Source organism: Erythrolamprus reginae, chromosome 8 (genome assembly GCF_031021105.1).
Source record: "Erythrolamprus reginae isolate rEryReg1 chromosome 8, rEryReg1.hap1, whole genome shotgun sequence".
NCBI lineage: Eukaryota > Metazoa > Chordata > Lepidosauria > Squamata > Dipsadidae > Erythrolamprus > Erythrolamprus reginae.
The window spans coordinates 28049911-28070343 of NC_091957.1; the positions used below are offsets into that span (position 1 = coordinate 28049911).

At 43.4% G+C, this 20433-nt stretch overlaps 2 protein-coding genes across 3 annotated transcripts in view; one reads left to right on the forward strand and one right to left on the reverse strand.

The window, feature by feature from the left end:
* Positions 1-20433, reverse strand: part of CLCN6 (chloride voltage-gated channel 6) — a 164519-nt gene that overhangs the window by 28589 nt on the left and 115497 nt on the right. The window lies entirely within an intron of this gene.
* On the forward strand, positions 17365-18819 carry LOC139170774 (C-type natriuretic peptide 1-like). Its single transcript, XM_070758280.1, has 2 exons — positions 17365-17451; positions 18532-18819. The coding sequence occupies exons 1-2, from the start codon at positions 17365-17367 to the stop codon at positions 18817-18819; spliced, it is 375 nt and encodes a 124-aa protein (XP_070614381.1).

Below are 20433 nucleotides of genomic sequence, written 5' to 3' on the forward strand. Positions count from 1 at the left end.
TCCAAGTTAAAAACAAAACAGCTTAAAAGACAAACGTATAAATCACACGTACATAAAATAATATTTCCACTAATACAGCATCAATAATTTCCTTCTCAATTCTTCATTTTCCTAATTGTGGCTGTTGTTTTCTGCTTAAACATTTTTAAAAAAATCTTTGCTTATTCATTATAGACACTATTAACTAATAATTATACTCTATTTTATAACCGTTAAAATTTGAACTTACATTTCTCACATTTTCTGTTCTAACCTTCCATTTTTATCTTAATTCACACACGTCAATTAACCTTTCTTTTTGAGCCAATCATACTATCTGTCCCATATTTTATAGTATCCTCTTTCCTTTCTCTCTCTCTTTCAATTCCATGGTTAGTTTACTCATCTTAGGACAACACCTTTCCCCCCCCCCAATCATAGTGTTTGAGGGGTTCCTGTCTTTTTTTCCCAATTTTGTGCGAATGTGATTCTCGCTGCTGTTACTATCTGTTGTATGACATAATAAATTTGTGTAAGGGGCATGCATAAGTGCACCACTTTGCCTACCGTCCCTGTCCTATTGTCTTCTTTTGTTAATTTTTATCATTACTTATCTAATGTTTTATTTGTACAAATTAACAACCTATAATTGTTTGACTAAATAAATAAATAAATGAATGAATGAATGAATAAATAAATAAATAAATATCCTTTCTAATATGTTCTTTTATTATTCCCAAAAGAAATAATTCTGGTCTCATTTCAATCTTTTGCTGCATCAGAAACTAGCTGGCAACTGATCAGGAGGACGAAGGGTTTCTTTAATGGGTTTTTGGTTTTGAATTGGTCTAAGTTTAACTTTGATTTCTAATATGCTGTGTCTATGTATTTATTCTTATTTTGTAAGCAATGATGGGCTGCCAAAATTTTTTACACTGGGCATGGCTTATTTTGTGGGTGTAACTTGATGGTCATGTGACCAGATAGGAGTGGCTTGACAATCATGTAATGGGGGGGGGGCTTAAAGTTCATGTGACTGGATAGGGGTGGCTTACTGGTCAAGATACTTTTTCAAAAAGGTGCTTCGACTCTTTTTCAGTGGATTAAGTCACATTATTTGAATAGCCACCAAAAGGACAAATTATAGACAGCATGATTTGTTGAAGAGCACTTTCACATTTTAAGGTTTTGAACTGAACTCACCAGGTTCAGAATGATAACAGATTAGGCAAGTAGCTCAATTTTCTTTCCTTGCTATAAAAGTTCAGTTCTAGATAATGATTCAAACAATTAAAGTGTTTATGGGTAAAAACATACTATTTAATTATTTCCTATTTTAAAAGTAATTGAGGATCACACTAAGGTACTAGAGAAGGAAGGACAATTAAAAAAACAACAACAACAACAACAACAATAATAATAATAATAATAAATAGTGCATAAACTTACTACCTCCACTGTATTCCATTTTACTGGCAAAGAATTTTTTTTTATTTTTCACTCCAATCACATATACAAAATGAAATACCATCATTATTTAATTTTATTACAATAAATCATTTTTAAATTTTCAGTATACATAATCCAACCAATGCTACCTCCTTTTGTTCCAATTTACGTCCTCCTCCTAGGGGACCTTGTTCTAAGATGCCATTAATACATTTTTCACCAGGATCAACAGGTGTTTAGCCAGGATCTCCAAGTCATTGATGACATTCATGTCATTATTTGTTCAGTCGTGTACTGATTCCCTGGTCCAGGTCTCTAGACATTTCTGATCTTGTCTTGCTTCTTTGAGTTGTTCTAGCTTTGAGGGTGTCCGGCCTCCGAATCAGAAAAGAGCTGGAAAGGGACCTTGGAGGTCTTCTAGTCCAACCCCTCCCCCTTGCCCGCTCCAGCTGGAAACCCTAGACCTATGATGGCAGACCTATGGCATGCATGCCACAGGTGGCACATGGAGCCATACCAGAGGGCACACGAGATGTTGCCCTATGTCAGCTCCAGCATGCGCTAGCCAGCTGCTTTTCAGACTCAGGAAGGCCTTTTTGCCTTCTGGACACTTCAGGAAAGCTTCCCTAAAGCCCCTGAGTACAAAAAACCTGCCCAATGGACAAACAGGAAGTTTGGAAAACGCACTTCCTGTTTGTCCGTTCTGCTGTTTTTTCCACTGGAGGATTCAGAGAAGCTTCCTGAAAGTATCCAGAGTGCAAAAACCCCCAGCCCAACGGGTAAACTGGAAGTGCCCTTTTCAAACTTCTGGTTTGGCTGTTTTTTCACACCCCAGGCTTCACTGAGGCCTGGATGCCTCGTTTCTTCTTAAAACTGTTCAGTGATGAAGGCCTGTGATTTCTGCTGGCAAGCTGTTCCAGTGGTTAATTGTCCTCAGTGTTAGGAAAAAAGAAGGTTGCTTCTTTTTCAGGTTGCTTCTTAATTCCAGGTTGCTTATTTTACCAAAAGAGTAGTAGATGCTTGGGGAAAAAATTCCAGCAGATAATAATAATAATTATTAATAATAATAATTTATTAGATTTGTATGCCGCCCCTCTCAGTGGACTCGGAGGTTGTGGTTGGTAAATCCACAAGTAAATGAATTTAAACAGGCCTGGGATAAACATATATCCATCCTAAGATAAATCATATATCCATCCTAAGATAAAAGCCGCCCCGAGTCCTCAGAGAGGGACGGCATACAAATCTAATACATTGAATGAAATTGAATTGAAAATACAGGAAATAGTATAAGGGCAGACTAGATGGACCAGGAGGTCTTTTTCTGACAATCTTCTGTTTCTATGTTTCTCTCTTTGATTAGTTTCCATCTGTTCTTTCTTGTCCTACATATGGGCCAGGGAATTTGCATTATATGTTGGAATTACTTACCGAGCATGGAATCCATGGCGTGTCTTGATATCTTTCTAGTTTTGCTTTGGTTTGGATTTTAATTTTTTTTCTAGGGGCAATTGAATCTCCACAGATAGAGATGGAGAGCAATGGGAGGGTGGGCCCCTATTTACTGGTGAGAGATAGGCATATCATGACCAATTCTATTTTAAGAAGGTGTCGGTTTGTTTCTGCAGAGAGGCGGCTAAATTTAGTAGACACTCCCCACCCCCCAGGGTGGCTTTAAAGACACCTTGGAGAGACATCCCCACCCCAAAACAGTTGTGAAAAGGGAACTCTCATTGGTCAGGAATGTGCCCCAGGAAGTGCTTATATGGCCCCTGACAGAATTGTTATGGGCCTATAGGGACAGCTAAAGAGGGTGGGAGGGAAGGAATAGAAGAAATGAGACAAGGAGTTGGAATGCAATCAAACTACTGTGTACTAGCAGGCGGCAAAGGTGTGAGGTTGGCACGTCAACTGGACAAGCTCTTAGTTCAAGGCAGATAGTAAGAGCCAGCGAGATAGCTGGGAAAGTTGGCTGGCGGGTGAGTGGAAACGCCAACCTAGCACACCCCTCCAGCATTATTTTGCCCAGGAGGGAAGGGAAGGAAAGCATTGAGGAACCGAAATGATTACGGAGATGTACAGAAATGCCCCGGACTCCAGTAGGGAGGCGCCTGCTAGGTCACAGGTGGGTGGTAAAATCTATGCGTCAGAAGGCCGCTGGCATCCTCAGGGCAGTCATAATCCAGGCCACCAGGGTAGAATTCAGCTAGGGCACGGGGTTTAAAAACCCAAAGCAAAAATCCTGTAAAGCTCAACAAAGAGAATAACAGTGAGAATTACAGTCTAGAGACTGGCTCATGAATGCAAACTCCATCTTCAAGAGTAGAGAGAGTCATTTCCTAAATCCCCTTTCCTTGTATAAAGAGGAATCTTTTCCTTCCTTCCTTCCTTCCTTCCTTCCTTCCTTCCTTCCTTCCTTCCTTCCTTCCTTCCTTCCTTCCTTGGTAACTTTAAAACTTGTGGACTTCAGCTCGCAGAATTCCGTTCTGGGAATTGGTAACTTTAAAACTAGTGCACTTCAACTCCAGAATTCCATTCTGGGAATTGGTAACTTTAAAACTAGTGGACTTCAACTCCAGAATTCCATTCTGGGAATTGGTAACTTTAAAACTAGTGGACTTCAACTCCAGAATTCCATTCTGGGAATTGGTAACTTTAAAACTAGTGGACTTCAACTCCAGAATTCCATTCTGGGAATTGGTAACTTTAAAACTAGTGGACTTCAACTCCAGAATTCCATTCTGGGAATTGGTAACTTTAAAACTTGTGGACTTCAACTCACAGAATTCCGTTCTGGGAATTGGTAACTTTAAAACTAGTGGACTTCAACTCCAGAATTCCATTCTGGGAATTGGTAACTTTAAAACTTGTGGATTTCAACTCGCAGAATTCCGTTGTGGGAATTGGTAACTTTAAAACTAGTGGACTTCAACTCCAGAATTCCATTCTGGGAATTGGTAACTTTAAAACTAGTGGACTTCAACTCCAGAATTCCATTCTGGGAATTGGTAACTTTAAAACTAGTGGACTTCAACTTCAGAATTCCATTCTGGGAATTGGTAACTTTAAAACTAGTGGACTTCAACTCCAGAATTCCATTCTGGGAATTGGTAACTTTAAAACTTGTGGATTTCAACTCGCAGAATTCCGTTCTGGGAATTGGTAACTTTAAAACTAGTGGACTTCAACTCCAGAATTCCATTCTGGGAATTGGTAACTTTAAAACTTGTGGACTTCAACTCACAGAATTCCGTTCTGGGAATTGGTAACTTTAAAACTAGTGGACTTCAACTCCAGAATTCCATTCTGGGAATTGGTAACTTTAAAACTTGTGGACTTCAACTCACAGAATTCCGTTCTGGGAATTGGTAACTTTAAAACTTGTGGACTTCAACTCGCAGAATTCCGTTCTGGGAATTGGTAACTTTAAAACTTGTGGACTTCAACTCGCAGAATTCCATTCTGGGAATTGGTAACTTTAAAACTAGTGGACTTCAACTCCAGAATTCCATTCTGGAAATTGGTAACTTTAAAACTTATGGACTTCAACTCGCAGAATTCCGTTCTGGGAATTGGTAACTTTAAAACTTGTGTACTTCAACTCGCAGAATTCCATTCTGGGAATTGGTAACTTTAAAACTAGTGGACTTCAACTCCAGAATTCCATTCTGGGAATTGGTAACTTTAAAACTTGTGGATTTCAACTCGCAGAATTCCGTTCTGGGAATTGGTAACTTTAAAACTAGTGGACTTCAACTCCAGAATTCCATTCTGGGAATTGGTAACTTTAAAACTTGTGGACTTCAACTCCAGAATTCCATTCTGGGAATTGGTAACTTTAAAACTAGTGGACTTCAACTCCAGAATTCCATTCTGGGAATTGGTAACTTTAAAACTTGTGGATTTCAACTCGCAGAATTCCGTTCTGGGAATTGGTAACTTTAAAACTAGTGGACTTCAACTCCAGAATTCCATTCTGGGAATTGGTAACTTTAAAACTAGTGGACTTCAACTCCAGAATTCCATTCTGGGAATTGGTAACTTTAAAACTAGTGGACTTCAACTCCAGAATTCCATTCTGGGAATTGGTAACTTTAAAACTAGTGGACTTCAACTCCAGAATTCCATTCTGGGAATTGGTAACTTTAAAACTAGTGGACTTCAACTCCAGAATTCCATTCTGGGAATTGGTAACTTTAAAACTTGTGGATTTCAACTCGCAGAATTCCGTTCTGGGAATTGGTAACTTTAAAACTAGTGGACTTCAACTCCAGAATTCCATTCTGGGAATTGGTAACTTTAAAACTTGTGGACTTCAACTCACAGAATTCCGTTCTGGGAATTGGTAACTTTAAAACTTGTGGACTTCAACTCGCAGAATTCCGTTCTGGGAATTGGTAACTTTAAAACTTGTGGACTTCAACTCGCAGAATTCCATTCTGGGAATTGGTAACTTTAAAACTAGTGGACTTCAACTCCAGAATTCCATTCTGGAAATTGGTAACTTTAAAACTTATGGACTTCAACTCGCAGAATTCCGTTCTGGGAATTGGTAACTTTAAAACTTGTGTACTTCAACTCGCAGAATTCCGTTCTGGGAATTGGTAACTTTAAAACTAGTGGACTTCAACTCCAGAATTCCATTCTGGGAATTGGTAAATTTAAGACTTGTGTACTTCCACTCACAGAATTCTGTTCTGGGGATCAACACATGTGGACTGAATAGGCTGAGGAATATTGGGAGTTGAAGTCCACATGTCTTAAAGTAGCCAAGTTTGCAGACCTTAGTAGGCCAAACTGTTTTGTTTATTTTCCTCCCTAAAGTTTGGAGGCAGCCTTCAATTTTTAAAAACAAAATAAAAATAAAAATCATATTTAAATATATTGAGAAATACGCAGAGTCCCCTCAGTTTCCTGCCAGCAAAGAGCCGAACTCAGCTGCATGAGATACCTCAATATTAAACCCTCCCAGGCCAGGTTGCATCTCCATTCTTGGTGCAAACCACAGGACTCGGCCCACTCCCCAGCTTTTTCAGGATGAGGGGGTGTTAAGTCAGAGACTTCCCCACATTCTCACACGTCAACACCCAATTGGAATGCATTGTTATCCCTGGTGTGTGTTTGTGTGTGTGTGTGTGTGTGTGAGATCACCAGACAAGCCTCTTTGCAGCCAACAGCCAACCATGCCAGGCATTTGAAGAAGGAACTGAAAACTTGAGAAAACCTGTGGATGCTTTGGGGAAGAAGTTGGCTAGCATCAAAACCAGGGGGGACAAAATGTTGTCGCTTCCTCCTCTACATAGCTGTAGGCAGTTCTGCACAGCCAAGAAAATGGAGAAACACACTTTCAAAAATCCTAAGTTGCATTAACAGAGGGATTCAATCAAGATCAAGGGAGGTACTAATACTACTCTATAAGGTCTTAGTAAAACCACACCTAGAGTACTGCCTCCAGTTTGGAGCACTATACAATAAAAAAAATGTTGTTGAGACTCTAGAAAGAGAGCAAAGAACAGCAATAAAGATGATTAGGGGACTGGAGGCTAAAACATATGAATAAAGGTTGTGGGAACTGGGCCTGGCTAGTCTAGCAAAGAGAAGGAAGAGGGGAGACATGATAGCAGTCTTTCAATATTTGAAGGGCTGCCAAAGAGAGGAGGAGGTCAAGCTATTCTCCAAAGCCCCTGAAGGCCAGACAAGGAATAATGGATGGAAACTGAACAAAGAGAGATTCAACCTAGAAATAAGGAGGGATTTTCTTTGACTCAGTAGTTCATAACAAACTTCTTCTGAAACTAAAATCTTATGGCATCTCTGGACCACTGCATGACTGGATATCAGTGTTCCTGTCTAACAGACAAGTGGTCAAAATAGGTAGTGCTATATCTAATCCTTTTCCAGTTAACAGTGGTGTCCCTTGGGGCAGTGTTTTAGGACCTACTCTCTTTATACTCTACATAAACAATCTCTGTGACAATATTACAAGCAACTGTGTTCTCTTTGCTGATGATGTTAAACTATTTAATACCACCGACAACGCTACTACCCTTCAAAAGGACCTTGACCAACTGGCAAATTCAAATCTCAACCAAATCTCTTAATGCTTTTTGACAATGTTGTTACAGTGTGCTCTAGGACTTAGATCCTTGGATATGAGTACTCCAAGGTCTTTGACAGAGTGAGAGTCGTCTACAAGTTCATTTCCTCCAAGTATATACAGTGGTACCTCTACTTAAAAACTTAATTTGTTCCGTGACCAGGTTCTTAAGTAGAAATGTTTGTAAGTAGAAGCAATTTTTCCCATAGGAATCAATGTAAAAGCAAATAATGCATGCAAACCCATTAGGAAAGAAATAAAAGCTCGGAATTTGGGTTTGAGGAGGAGGAGGAAGAAGAGGAGGAGGACAGTCGCTGCCCAGAGCGAAGGGAATGTTTTTTTTCTCTGGGTGCTGGCAGAGGTTTATTCTCTCTCCAAGCACCCAGAGAAAGGAAAATGCTTCGTTCGTTCTGGACTGCCAAAGCCTCCCTAAGCGCCACCGAAAGGCTCCTCTGGCAGCTCAGAAAAGCCCAAGATGCCTGGGATTAAAGGGGGAATGGTAGGAAACTGGCCAGACCTTCGTGCCACTGTAAAATTTCCTGGAAAAGTTTTCTGGGCTCGGGTTCTTAAGTAGAAAATGTTTCTTAAGAAGAGGCAAAAAAATCTTGAACACCCGGTTCTTATCTAGAAAAGTTCTTAAGTAGAGGCATTCTTAGGTAGAGGTACCACTGTATTTGGTATTCTGATTCTTTTTATCAATGTTTAAGACAGAGCATTTAACTGGTTGAGATCTGAAGTTGCCAGTTGCACAATCTCCAGGATGGGAAGCCAACACCGGACCACCACCCCTTTTAAGCTGATAGCTCTCCAAATTTGATGGCAGCAGCGTCTGCCTGGAAATAAGAGGAGGGGGCAACAGGGAGTGTGTGTTGGGGGGGGGGAACATCAAACTGCAGAAGTGCGAGCAATGGGATGACAGCTAGATTTATCGGCTACCCTCGCTCAGACTCCAAGCCTGCAGCCCCGAGGACGGCTTATCAAGAGCCTCTAAAGTGTGAGATTTCAAAACTCCGGCTTCTAATTAGCAGTGTTGACAAGTCAATGTTCTGACATCTAAACACACCAAAACACACACACACACATACACACAGGCAGCTCCAGGCATGCAGCACACAAGCTACATCCAGGAAGTGTTTTTTTTTAATTAATTGGGGGGAAATCCTCTGACTAGGTCACCCATCCTCTTTTTCAATAAAAGAAGATTTTGGCAAATGGGATTTGGAGTGGTGGAGGCGGGTTTGGGGGCTGGGTTTCTGTGGAAAGGCAGGTGTGGGGAAGGGCTGCCTCCCCATCAGCACCTGCTGAAGCATTTGCATATTCTTCCATCAGAGCCATTACAATTTAAGACATGCATATCTCCGTTGTGGTCCATTCCTGGGAAATCAGCTGGCCAAAGTTAAGTGGAAGACTTTGCAAACTTCAGAGGGTAATCAGAATTGCAGAAAAAACAATTGCTGCCAACATGCCTTCTATTGAGGACCTGTATACTGCACAAGTCAAAAAGAGGGGCATGAAAATATTTACTGATTCCTCGCATCCTGGACATAAACTGTTTCAACTCCTACCCTCAAAATGTCACTATAGAGCACCGCACACCCAGACAACTAGACACAAGGACAGCTTTTTCCCAAATGCCATCACTCTGCTAAACAAATACTGTCAATACTGTACCAAGTACTGTAACTCAACACTGTCAAACTATTTACTAAGTCTGCTTCTGCTCCAGCAATCTCACACTACTTACCAAAGCTTACAAAACTTTCACCAGACCCATCCTTGAATACAGCTCATCTGTTTGGAACCCATACCACATCTTGGACATTAACACCCTCAAAATTGTCCAAAGATACTTCACCAGAAGAGCCCTTCACTCCTCTACTCGAAACAGAATACCCTATGAAACTAGACTTACAATCCTGGGTCTCGAAAGCTTAGAACTACGATGCCTTAAACGTTATCTAAATATTGCCCACAAAATCATATGCTGTAACGTCCTGCCTATCAATGACTACTTCATCTTCAACCACAACAACACAAGAGCACACAACAGATTCAAACTTAATATTAACCGCTCCAAACTTGATTGTAAAAAATACAACTTTAGTAATTGAGTTGTCGAAGCATGGAACTTTTTACTGGACTCCGTAGTGTCTTCTCCTAACCCCCAACATTTTACCCTTAGACTATCCATGGTTGACATCTCCAGATTCCTAAGAGGTCAGTAAGGGGCGTGAATAAGTGCACTAGTGTGCCTTCCGTCCTCTGTCCTATTGCCTCTCCTATATCACATATATCTTTTCTTCTATCCCTATATCTTTTCCTCTATCCTTTCATTGATATATAAGAACATAAGAAGAGCCATGCTGAATCAGGCCAAAGCCCATCGAGTCCAGCATTCTGTGTCACAGAATTCCGTATCTCTATGTTATTCCTATATCTTCTTTTCTCTTCTTTCTTTGGTATATTTTACTATGGGCATATCCTCTATAACCTTGTATATTGGACAAAGTAAATAAAATAAATATATAAATACTATTACTACTAGTTTTTTCTCATCATTCCTATTATCCATCTCCTCCCACTTATGATGGTGTGACTGTAACTTGATTGCTTGTATCTTTATGATTTATGATTTATATTTATATTGATGGTTTCCTAATTGTTTATTTGTACCCTGTGACAACCATGAAGTGTTGTATCTCATGATTCTTGACAAATGCATCTTTTCTTTTATATAAACTGAGAGCATCTGCACCAATGCCAAATTCCTTGCGTGCCCAATAAAGAATTCTATTCTATTTTGTATTATTTTTTCAGCAGAAACCACACACCTCCCAACTCTCTCCTTTGGGGTTACAGTTCCAATCAACACCCCAAAGGCCACAATTTACATGACGACAATGATAATACAATGGCAAACATTGCACATTCAGCACCCATTAATTCCCCGAATGACCTGATTTACTCGGCCGAGGCAGACCTTCTGCGCCTCTTAACATTTACAAAGGACAAACTTTGGGGGTGGGGGGCAGGGTCCATGCCACTATGGGCCTAATGATTGGCAGGACCAGCTGGGTCCGGATAGGTTCAAGGCAGAATTAGAAAGAGGCCCTGGATTGAAAGGTGAAGGTTAATCTCCACTGTCTCCCTGATGGAAATGTTAAATCTCCAACGAAAACAGAAGAGCCGGGAGATTCATTAGTAGAGGGACCTCCAGGTGCCAGGGCAATCTATCTGAACCACTGGCACAGAACGAAATGCAGGGCCTCCCGCCAAGTTATCCGGCCGAGCCAGCCTTCTGCTCTTCTGTTATTTATAGAAAGAACCAACCACCCAAAGCCAAGAAGGAAATTATTGATCCATTGCGTCTCCTACAATTGCTTGTGTCCTGCTTAGTTTAGCACAGTGGCTTCTCAATTATTTTCTTACGCCCCCTCCCTAGGAAGAAGTAAACATTTCACACACACACACAATTCTCCGCCAGGACGATGGTTTGCAATATTTGGCACGTTTTCGCTGAAAAAACTCATGTGGCTTATCAGCGTGGTTGGGGTGAAATAGCAGGCCAAAGTCTCATAACTCGCCAGCCAGAATTCGCTGGCTGGGGAATTCTGGGAGTTGAAGTCCAAATATCTTCACATTGCCAAGGTTGGGAAACATTGGTTTAAGTGAAGCCTTAATTTATTTGGCTTTTCCTCCCTCTCTCTCCCTCCCCTTCTTTCTCTCCCTTTCTCTCTCTCTCTCCCTGTTTCTCTCCTCCCTCCCTCTTTCCCTTCCTTTCCTCCTTCCTCCCTCCTCTTTCTCTCCCTCCCTTTCTCTTCCTCCCCCCTCTTTCTCTCCCTCCTCCCTCCCTTTTCCCTTCCTCACTCCCTCTCTTTCTCTCGCTTCCTTTCTCTTCCCAGCCTCTTTCTCTCCCTCCCTCTTTCTCTTTCTCTTTCTCTCTCCATCTCTCTCCTTCCCTTTCTCTTTCTCTCCCTTCCTCTCTTCCCTCCCTCCCCCCCACTCTCTTCCAAGCTGGCTTATAAGCGTCAACATTTATGAAAACGACTGCTTTGTTCACGGCATTTCCGCCCGGACCTCCTGAAAAATTAATGGACGGTTTCTAATTGGACAGCCAGGCAGAGGTACCTCACTAAGCCATCCACTGGGGAGCCATTAGGGGAGACCCCAAACTGTGCTAGGGCAATGCAGCTTCAAGATGCTTCATCCTGGGAGGGGGGGAAGAGGGGAAAAGAGACTCCCTCCTTTCATCACACTCAGATTGTCAGCTTCCCAAATAGACTCAGACTTTCGAAAGAAAGATAAACCAACTCTCAAGCTTGCCTGGCTTTGACCTGCCTTGCAAGGAGAGAGGAACCCAAGTTTGCAGGGGTCCCCAAATTTCACACTTCTGTCTGTCCAAAAATAAAACTAGCCACAACAGTGTTCCAGTGTTTGAGGGGCTGCCACAAAGAAGAGGAGGGTCAGTCCAGGGAGTGAAATCCAATTTTTTTTACCACCGGTTCTGTGGATGTGGCTTGGTGGGAGTGGCAGGGGAAGAATACTGCAAAATCTCCATTCCCACCCCACCCAAGGGGAAGGAAGGAAGGAAGGAAGGAAGGAAGGAAGGAAGGAAGGAAGGAGGAAGGAAGGAAGGAAGGAAGGAAGGAAGGAAGGAAGGAAGGAAGGAAGGAAGGAAGGAAGGGAACAGATGTCCAAGTGCCGCCTCTATGTTGATTGAGGCAGGCAGGGTTCCCTTGGGTACAATTTGTTGGGGGTCAAGGGAAAGGGAGGGTTTTGCCTTCTCTTTCTGCTCAAGATCTCCATGTACAATTGGTGGGCCACTGTGTGACACAGAATGCTGGATTTGATGGGCTTTGGCCTGATTCAGCATGGCTCTTCTTATGTTCTTATATCCTAAGTAAATAAGTAAGTAAGTAAGTAGGGAGGGAGGGAGGGAGGGAGGGAGGAGGGAGGGAGGGGGAAGGAAGGAAGGAAGGAAAAAGAAAGAAACAAAGATGGTAGGAAGGAAGTAAAGAAGTGAGAAGGAAAGATGGAAGGAGGCTGGATGGATGGATGGATGGAAGGAAGGAAGGAAGGAAGATGGTTGGTAGGAAGGAAGATGAAAGAAAAGAAAGAAAGAAAAAAGAAAGATGGTAGGAAGAAAGTAAAGAAGTCTGAAGGAAAGAAGGAAGGAAGGAAGATGGTTGGTAGGAAGGAAGATAAAAGAAAGAAAGAAAGAAAAAGAAAGAAAGAAAGAAAGAAGAAAGATGGTAGGGAAGAAGTAAATAAGTCAGAAGGAAAGAAGGAAGGGAGGAAGGGAGGGAGAGCAGAGATGCTGAGCTTCGTTTTTATTTATTTGTTTATTAATAGAGTTGAAAGGGACTGTTAGGTCATCGAGTCCAACCCCCTGCCTGAGCAGGAAACCCTACAGCACCCCAGCCAAATGGAAGTCCAATCTCCTCTTGAAGGTGTCCAGAGTTGGGGAGTTCACCACCTCCCCTGGCAGGCAGTTCCATTGGTTGATCGCTCTGACCGTCAGGAAGTTCTTCCTTATTTCCAGGTTGAATCTCTCCTTGGTCAGCTTCCAACCATTGTTCCTCGTCCGGCCCTCTGGTGCCCTGGGGAATAAAGAGACTCCCTCCTCACCATGGCAACCCCTCAAGTATCTGTAAACTGCTATCATGTCCCCTCTAGACCTTCTTTTTTCTAGGCTGTCCATGCCCAGTTCTCTCAATCTCTCTTCGTAAGTCTTGGTTTCGAGTCCCCTAATCATTTTGGTTGCTCTTTTTTGCACCTTCTCCAGAGTTTCGATGTCTTTTTTGTAGTGAGGTGACCAGAATTGGATGCAGTACTCCAGGTGGGGTCTGACCAGGGCATAGTAGAGTGGTATTAGTACTTCCCTGGTCTTGGAGCGTATTCCTCTGTTGATGCAGCTTAGGATTGAGTTGGCTTTTTTGGCTGCTGCTGCACATTGCTGACTCATGTTTAGTTGATTGTCCACCAAGACTCCAAGATCTCTTTCGCAGTCACTACTGCTGAGTGGGGTATCTCCCAAGCTGTATGTATGTCTAGGGTTCTTTTTGCCGAGGTGGAGGACTCTGCATTTGTCGGTGTTGAACCTCATTTTGTTGGTATGGGCCCACTGTGATAGTCTGTCTAGGTCTTCTTGTACTCTGAGCCGGTCCTCAAGGGTGTTGGCTACCCCCGTCAGCTTGGTGTCATCAGCAAATTTTATTAGGTCCCCTTTTATTCCCTTGTCCAGGTCGTTGATGAAGATGTTAAAGAGTACAGGACCCAGGACAGAGCCCTGTGGTACTCCACTGTCTACTTTTTTCCATGTGGATTTGGTGCCGTTGAGGACAACTCGTTGGGTGCGGTTGGTCAGCCAACTGTTTATCCATCTACATGTGTAGTAATCTACTCCATTTTTTTCTAGTTTGTGGATTAGGAGATTGTGGTCGACTTTATCGAAAGCCTTACTGAAGTCCAAGTATATGAGGTCCACTGAGTTGCGTTGGTCAACTGACTTGGTTATGGTGTTGAAAAATGATATGAGATTGGTTTGGCATGATTTGTTTCTGATGAATCTGTGCTGGCTATTGGATATGATCTTGTTTGTTTCTAGGAAGTGGGTAAGTTGTTTTTTGATTATTTTCTCCAGTATTTTTCCAGGTATAGAGGTCAGACTGATTGGTCTGTAGTTACCTGGGTCGGTCTTTTTGCCTTTTTTGTGGATGGGGACTACGTCAGCTCGCTTCCAGTCTTCCGGTAGGTCTCCAGTGATCCAGGATATTTGGTAGATGAGGAGGCGTGGTTCCGCTATGGTGTCTGCCAATTCTTTTAGGACTTTGGGGTGAAGTCCGTCTGGCCCTGGTGATTTGTATTCGTTGAGTTCCCTCAGGTAGTCCCTCACTGTGCTTTTGTCTATGTTGAGTTCGGTTCTGGGGCAGTTTGTTGCAGTTAAATTGCAGATTGGTTGGAGGGAGGTTCCCTTTTGTGTGAAGACTGTTGCAAAGTAGGCGTTGAGTAGCTGTGCTTGGTTATTGCTGTCTGTGATTTCTCTACCCTCTTCGGTTTTTAGTGTGACGATTGTTTCTTTGATTTTCTTCTTATTGTTGATGTGTTGGAAGAATCTTTTTTTGTTCTCTTTGACTTCCGCTGCAAGGTGTTGTTCATATTGTGCCTTTGCTGTTTTTATTTTTTGTTTGCAGGAACTGGCTGTTTGCTGATATTCCGCTTTGGTTATGAGTCCTTCTTTCCATTGTTTGTACTTAGCTTTTTTTCCTTTTATGTCATCTGTGAGGGCTTTGTTTAGCCATGCAGGTTTAGTTTTGGTTTTCCTGTTTTTCCTTTTCATGGGGATTGCGTTGTTTTGGGCGTCTATGATGCTGTTTTTTAGGATCACCCAGGCTTCCTGAGTGGTTTTTCCTTCTAAGAGTTCGTTCCAGGGGCATTGTTCAAGGTTCGCTCTGAGCTTGTTAAAGTCCGCTTTTCTGAAGTCTGGGACTGTAGCGGTGTTGGGTATAGTAGCTAGTGATTGCACTATGTTGAATTTGAGGATGACATGGTCGGTCTCTCCCAGTTTCCCTTCTTCTTCTGTTCCCTCTATTGTTTCTTCCCTGTTTGTTAGTATTAGGTCTAATATAGCATTCCCTCTGGTTCCTGTTTCAACTTTTTGGGTTAGAAAGTTGTCAGCTAGACTGGAAAGAAATTTGGCAGACTTTCCGCTTGGTGCTGAGTTAGTTTTCCAGTTGATGTCTGGGTAGTTGAAGTCCCCCATTATTGTCGTGCTGTGTTTGTTGCATATGTCTGTTAGTTGGCATGTGAAGAAGTCGTCCATTGTGTCTGTTTGATTGGGTGGTCTGTAGTATACTCCAATTGTGGTGTTGCTCTTTTTTTCTTTTATGTTGACCCATATGATTTCTAGGGGGTTATCATCTTTGGTTGGATGTAGTTCTGTGGCAGTGTAGTGGTCTTTGATGTATAGTGCAACACCTCCTCCTTTCTTGTTTGACCTGTTCTTCTTGAAGAGGTTGTAACCCATTATCTGTGTGTTCCAGGCGTGTGTTTCGTCCCACCAGGTTTCTGTGATTCCAATTAGATCGTATTGGCCCTCGTGTAATAATAATTCCAGTTCATCCTGTTTGTTTCCCAAGCTTTGTGCGTTCGTGTACAGGCATTTTAGATGTTTGTGTTTGTTTGCAGGTAGAATTTTTTTAATCTCAGGTTTGTTTGTAGGCTTGTCCCGTTCCCCTTCCTTGTTTTGTTCAGTGTTTTGTCGTATAGTTTGGTCACCCTCCCCTGTCAGAGCTAGTTTAAAGCCCCCCTGATGAGTTGGGCTAGTCGGTTGCCTAGGAGGTTCTTCCCCGCTCTAGTGAGGTGTAGCCCGTTGCTTGCTAGAAGCCCTTCTTGGAGATAGTGCAGGCCATGGTCGAGGAAGCCAAAGTTCTTATGGCGACACCATCCTTTAAGCCAGTGATTTATCTGCGGGATTTTGCATTCTCTGGCGGGGTGTCGTCCTCTAGTGGGGAGGATGGAAGAAAAAACAACCTGAGCACCTGTTTTTCTGATTGTGTTGCCCAAGTGGTCATAGTCTTTCATAATTTGGTTCATGTCTTTCCCTGTGTCGTTGGTTCCCGCATGAATCACCAATAGTGGGTAGTAGTCCGTGGGTTTGAGTATTTTGGTGAGGTTTTCAGTTATGTCAGAGATTTTAGCTCCAGGGAGGCAGCACACCTCTCTAGATTGGTTGTCTGGTCTGCAGATGGGAGGCTCAGTTCCCCTGAGGATTGAGTCTCCAATTACCAGTACTCTCCTTTTCTTTTTGGCTGGCTTGGGGTGAGGGAGGTTAGCTTCTGTTGTTGAGGCTTTTGGTGGAGTTGTGTTGTGCTTGGTTCTTGGTGGTTCTTTGTCAGATGTTGGCAGGTTTTCTTGTTCCGAGAGTACTGAATATTTGTTGCTTGTAGGCAGTGGGGTTGGGAGGAGGAGGGTTGGAGTTGGTGGAGGCTTGTTTTTTCGTCTTAGGGTGATGTGTGTCCAGCTATTTACTGCTTCTGGGGCGTGGATTCGGCTTAGCTCCTCTGGGGTGTTGGTTTTGTTGGGAGTCCGATGGATTTTCTCGTTGTGATGTTGGTGCTTCAGGGTTGTTAGGTTTTTCTCTAGGTTTTCGATTTTTTCCTCAAGTAGCTGGATGAGTTTGCATTTGTTGCAGGTAAAGTTTTGGAGGTTCGAGGGGAGGAGTGAGTACATTTAGCACAAACTGCAGCACACCATGGATTCAGTTCCGTCTTCATCTATGCTTGTTCGGGGAGTGACTTCTGTGTGCATGGTTGGTGTGTCTTCTCTCTCACTCTCTGTGTTGTTCTTTATGTGTGTGGTAGGTTGCAGGGTGGGTGCGGGAGAGTGCAGAGGTGACATGTCTGCTCTTATTGCTGGGTTGGTGATTTCCTCTGCTTCCCTGGTCAACAAACCCGGTGTTCTTTTGCCTCGCGGTGAGCTTTTAGCTTCTTCCCAGCATGCACCAGGAGTATGCAAATTACCCCCTGAAGCTCAGAGTCCTGGGTGGTGAGTTCCTCTGCTTCCCTGGTCAGCAAACCCGGTGTTCTTTTGCCTCGCGGTGAGCTTTTAGCTTCTTCCCAGCATGCACCAGGAGTATGCAAATTACCCCCTGAAGCTCAGATTCCTCAGTTTCCTCCAACAAAGGATGAGCTGGACCTAAACCAATCCCTGAGTCTTTCCTGGGGGCTTGGGAGGGCTCCAAGGGGCTATAAAAGCAGCTGAGAGAAGCAGGCTGGCACACCTGAGCACCTGGTGGAGAGGAGGGGGAAATTCCAGGCACCAGAAACGGCTCCAAAAGGATGTCCGGCCAGGTTTCCTGCTCAGGTTGTCTTCTGCTTCTGCTTCTTTTCAGTCAAGTGAGAGCCATGCCTTTGGCGGAGATCCAGGTAAGAAGGACGCTGCACCTGGTGGATTTCTGCAGGCTCCGAGGATCGAGTGGCTCGAGGATCAAGTGGCTCGAGGATCGAGTGGCTCCCTTTAGAGTAAAGGGGTGGGTTGCTGCCAGTCAGCTAGGCTTTGCCTGCTTGCTCTCCCACCCGGTGAAGGGCTATCCAAATTTTTACTACCACACTGTGGCCGTGGCTTATGCAGGATTCCTTGCAATTTCTTTCAACATGCTCTGGGGTGGAGCTCCATTTTTGCTACCTCACTGCATTCCCCCCTCTGTCCAGGCAGCAGCCCGCCGCTGTCCCCCGAAAGGAAGGCACCCCATGTGGATGGAGGGGACTGCCCCCCTGGGATGGAACCCCTAGCTCTTGCTGCTGGGAGGCTAGCCAGCTCCTCAGCTTGCAGAGAGGAAATCACATCTTCTCTCCTCGTCCTCTTCTTTTCTCCTTCCCTTCCCTTCCTCTTCTTTTCCTTCTCCACCTCCTCCGCCTTCTCTTCCTCCTTCCTTTTCCTTTTTTCTCCTCCCCTTTTTCTTTCTCTCCTGCTCTTCTTCCTCCTCTTTTCCTCTTTCTCTTTTCCTCCTCCTCTCTTCTTTGTCTTTCCTTGTCTTCTCTTCTTCTTGTCCTTCTCATCTTCCTCCCCTTTTCCTTCTTCTCTTCTTCCCCCTCTCCTTCATCTTCTTTTCCTCCTCCTCATCTCCTTCTTTTGCCTCCTCTTCTTCCCCTTTTCCTTCTTCTCTTCCTCCCTTTTTTCTTCTTCTTCCTCTCCTTCCTCTTCTTTTCCTCTTCTTCCTCTTTTCTTTTTCGTGTCCTCCTCCTCATCTCCCTTCTTTGTCTTCTCTTCTTCCTCCCCTTCCTCTTTTCCTTCTCTTTTTCCTTCCTTTTTCCTTCTTTTCTTCTTCTTCCTCCTCTCCTTCATTTTCTTTTCCTCTTTCCCTTTTTCTCTTCCTCTTCTCCTCCTCCTCCTGGTCTCCTTCCTTTGTCTTCTCCTCTTCCTCTTTTCTTTCCCTTCTTCCTCCCCTTTTCTTCTCCTCCTCTCCTTCCTCCTCTTCTTCTTCCTCTTCTCCTCCTCCCTTGCAGAGCTTATCGACAATGTTGGAGGAAGACCTGGTGCCCCCCCTGGATGCAGAGGAGATGGACCGGGGACAGGAGGAATCCCTGATGACCAGAGCCCTAGACCAGCCAGACATGGTCTTCCCTTGGGCCAGGAGTCATGGGAAGGACCACCCGGTTGATTTCCAGCAGCTTTTGAGAGACCTGCTCAGTTACGCCAGGAGGCACCAGCCCAGCAACAGAAAGGGGCCTTCGCGGGGTTGCTTCAGGACCAAGATGGACCGCATCGGAGCCTTCAGCGGGCTGGGATGCTGAGCTCCAAGTGAGCAGGTGAGTTCCTGGCTGGAAACGTCATTTGAGGTTTTTTAAACAACTTTTTAAAGTTTAAACTCAACTTTTAAAAAACTTTTTAAAAAGAGGTACATGCTGGCAATTCATTAGGATGAGCGGAAAGCCCTCCAGCCCATCCAGCCTCAGACTGGCAGTCACTCAGGTCAGAAACCCCGTTCCACTGACCTGGCTTAAACAAGAGTGCAGCGGCAACCCAACAATAAAGCCAACACCATCATAAGTAATAAAAGTAAAAAAAGTTGAGGATAATGGCTGCGCATCACTACAATAAACCAATCCACCCACAAGACTAACCACAACACTAACCAACCAACCAACCACAACAACCAGAACAACCACACCCACTGCAAAGCTGTATTGTTTCTTATATTGTTCTATCCAAATCAGGTTGCAGCTTAAACACTATGACTCAGCAGTATAACTGCTTTGCATATTCACAATCATTTTACCTTAGATGGAATATTACCTAGGACAGGGGTAGTCAAAGTTGGCTCTTCTATGACATATGGACTTCCACTCCCAGATTTTCTGAGCTAGCATGATTGGCTCAGGAATTTTGGGAGTTGAAGTCCACAAGTCATAGAAGAGCCAAGTTTGCCTACCTCTGACCTAGGATAGTATAATCTTTGACACTATCTGTCTTTTTTTTCTCTTTTCCTTGCATAGGCTTTCCAGCTGAGACCACACCAGCGGCATCTTCCCAAGGCCCCCCTCATCACATCAAGTCAGTCCCTCTGCTGACATTTCTACCCCCGTCCACGTGCCTGATCCAGAAGGATTCATTCACACACGCATGTTGAGTCTTTGGAAAGATGGTTCGGTGTGGTTGGGTAGCCTTCCTCTGTGCTCATTCGAACAAAGGATGGAGGGATCCTTCAGCATGCTAGCTGCAACTTTTCGGGCCTCTCCCAAAGCATCTCTTAGGAATAAAACACAACAGCTCGATTTATGAAACAGAATTGAGGTGTGTGTGTCTGTGTGTGTGTCTGTGTGGGAAGGAGCCCATACAGAGACTGAACGGATATGTCAACTCTTCTGAATGGCCTAACTTCAGGGTAAATTAGAGAAGGAGGAATAACCTGTGAAAATGTAGTTGTGTGAAATGACTCTGGGGTGGGGTCAGGGGAACAAGTCGTGCTAATTTGTACCTCGGCGTTTGTTCTTTGAGACGCTCTCCTCTTGCTTGTGGTGTACTTTTCAATTGCGATTGTATATACATCCTAACCACCTCATACTTGTGATGGTCAGATAAAACTGTATGTTGGATTTTTGTAATTTGTTCAGTTACAGTTTCCAGAACCTCTTTTGGCTTCTCAATTTAAACCAAAACAATCAGTGGTGGTGGTGGCATTAATGTTTTTTAAAATAATTTTAATAATTATCAATTGTCAATTGTCAATTATCAATGTTATTATTGTTGCTGTTGTTATTATTATTATTAAAAAGGAGGGACATGATCGAAACATTTAAATATGTTAAAGGGTTAAATAAGGTTCAGGAGGGAAGTGTTTTTAATAGGAAAGCGAACACAAGAACAAGGGGACACAATCTGAGGTTAGTTGGGGAAAAGATCAGAAG

Bases quoted from the DNA above. Each gene is read 5' to 3' on its own strand.
- LOC139170774 (XM_070758280.1), top strand. From the start codon at position 17,365: ATGTCCGGCCAGGTTTCCTGCTCAGGTTGTCTTCTGCTTCTGCTTCTT. The intron at 17,452-18,531 runs GTAAGAAGGACG...CCTCCCTTGCAG, and splicing joins TGCCTTTGGCGGAGATCCAG to AGCTTATCGACAATGTTGGA.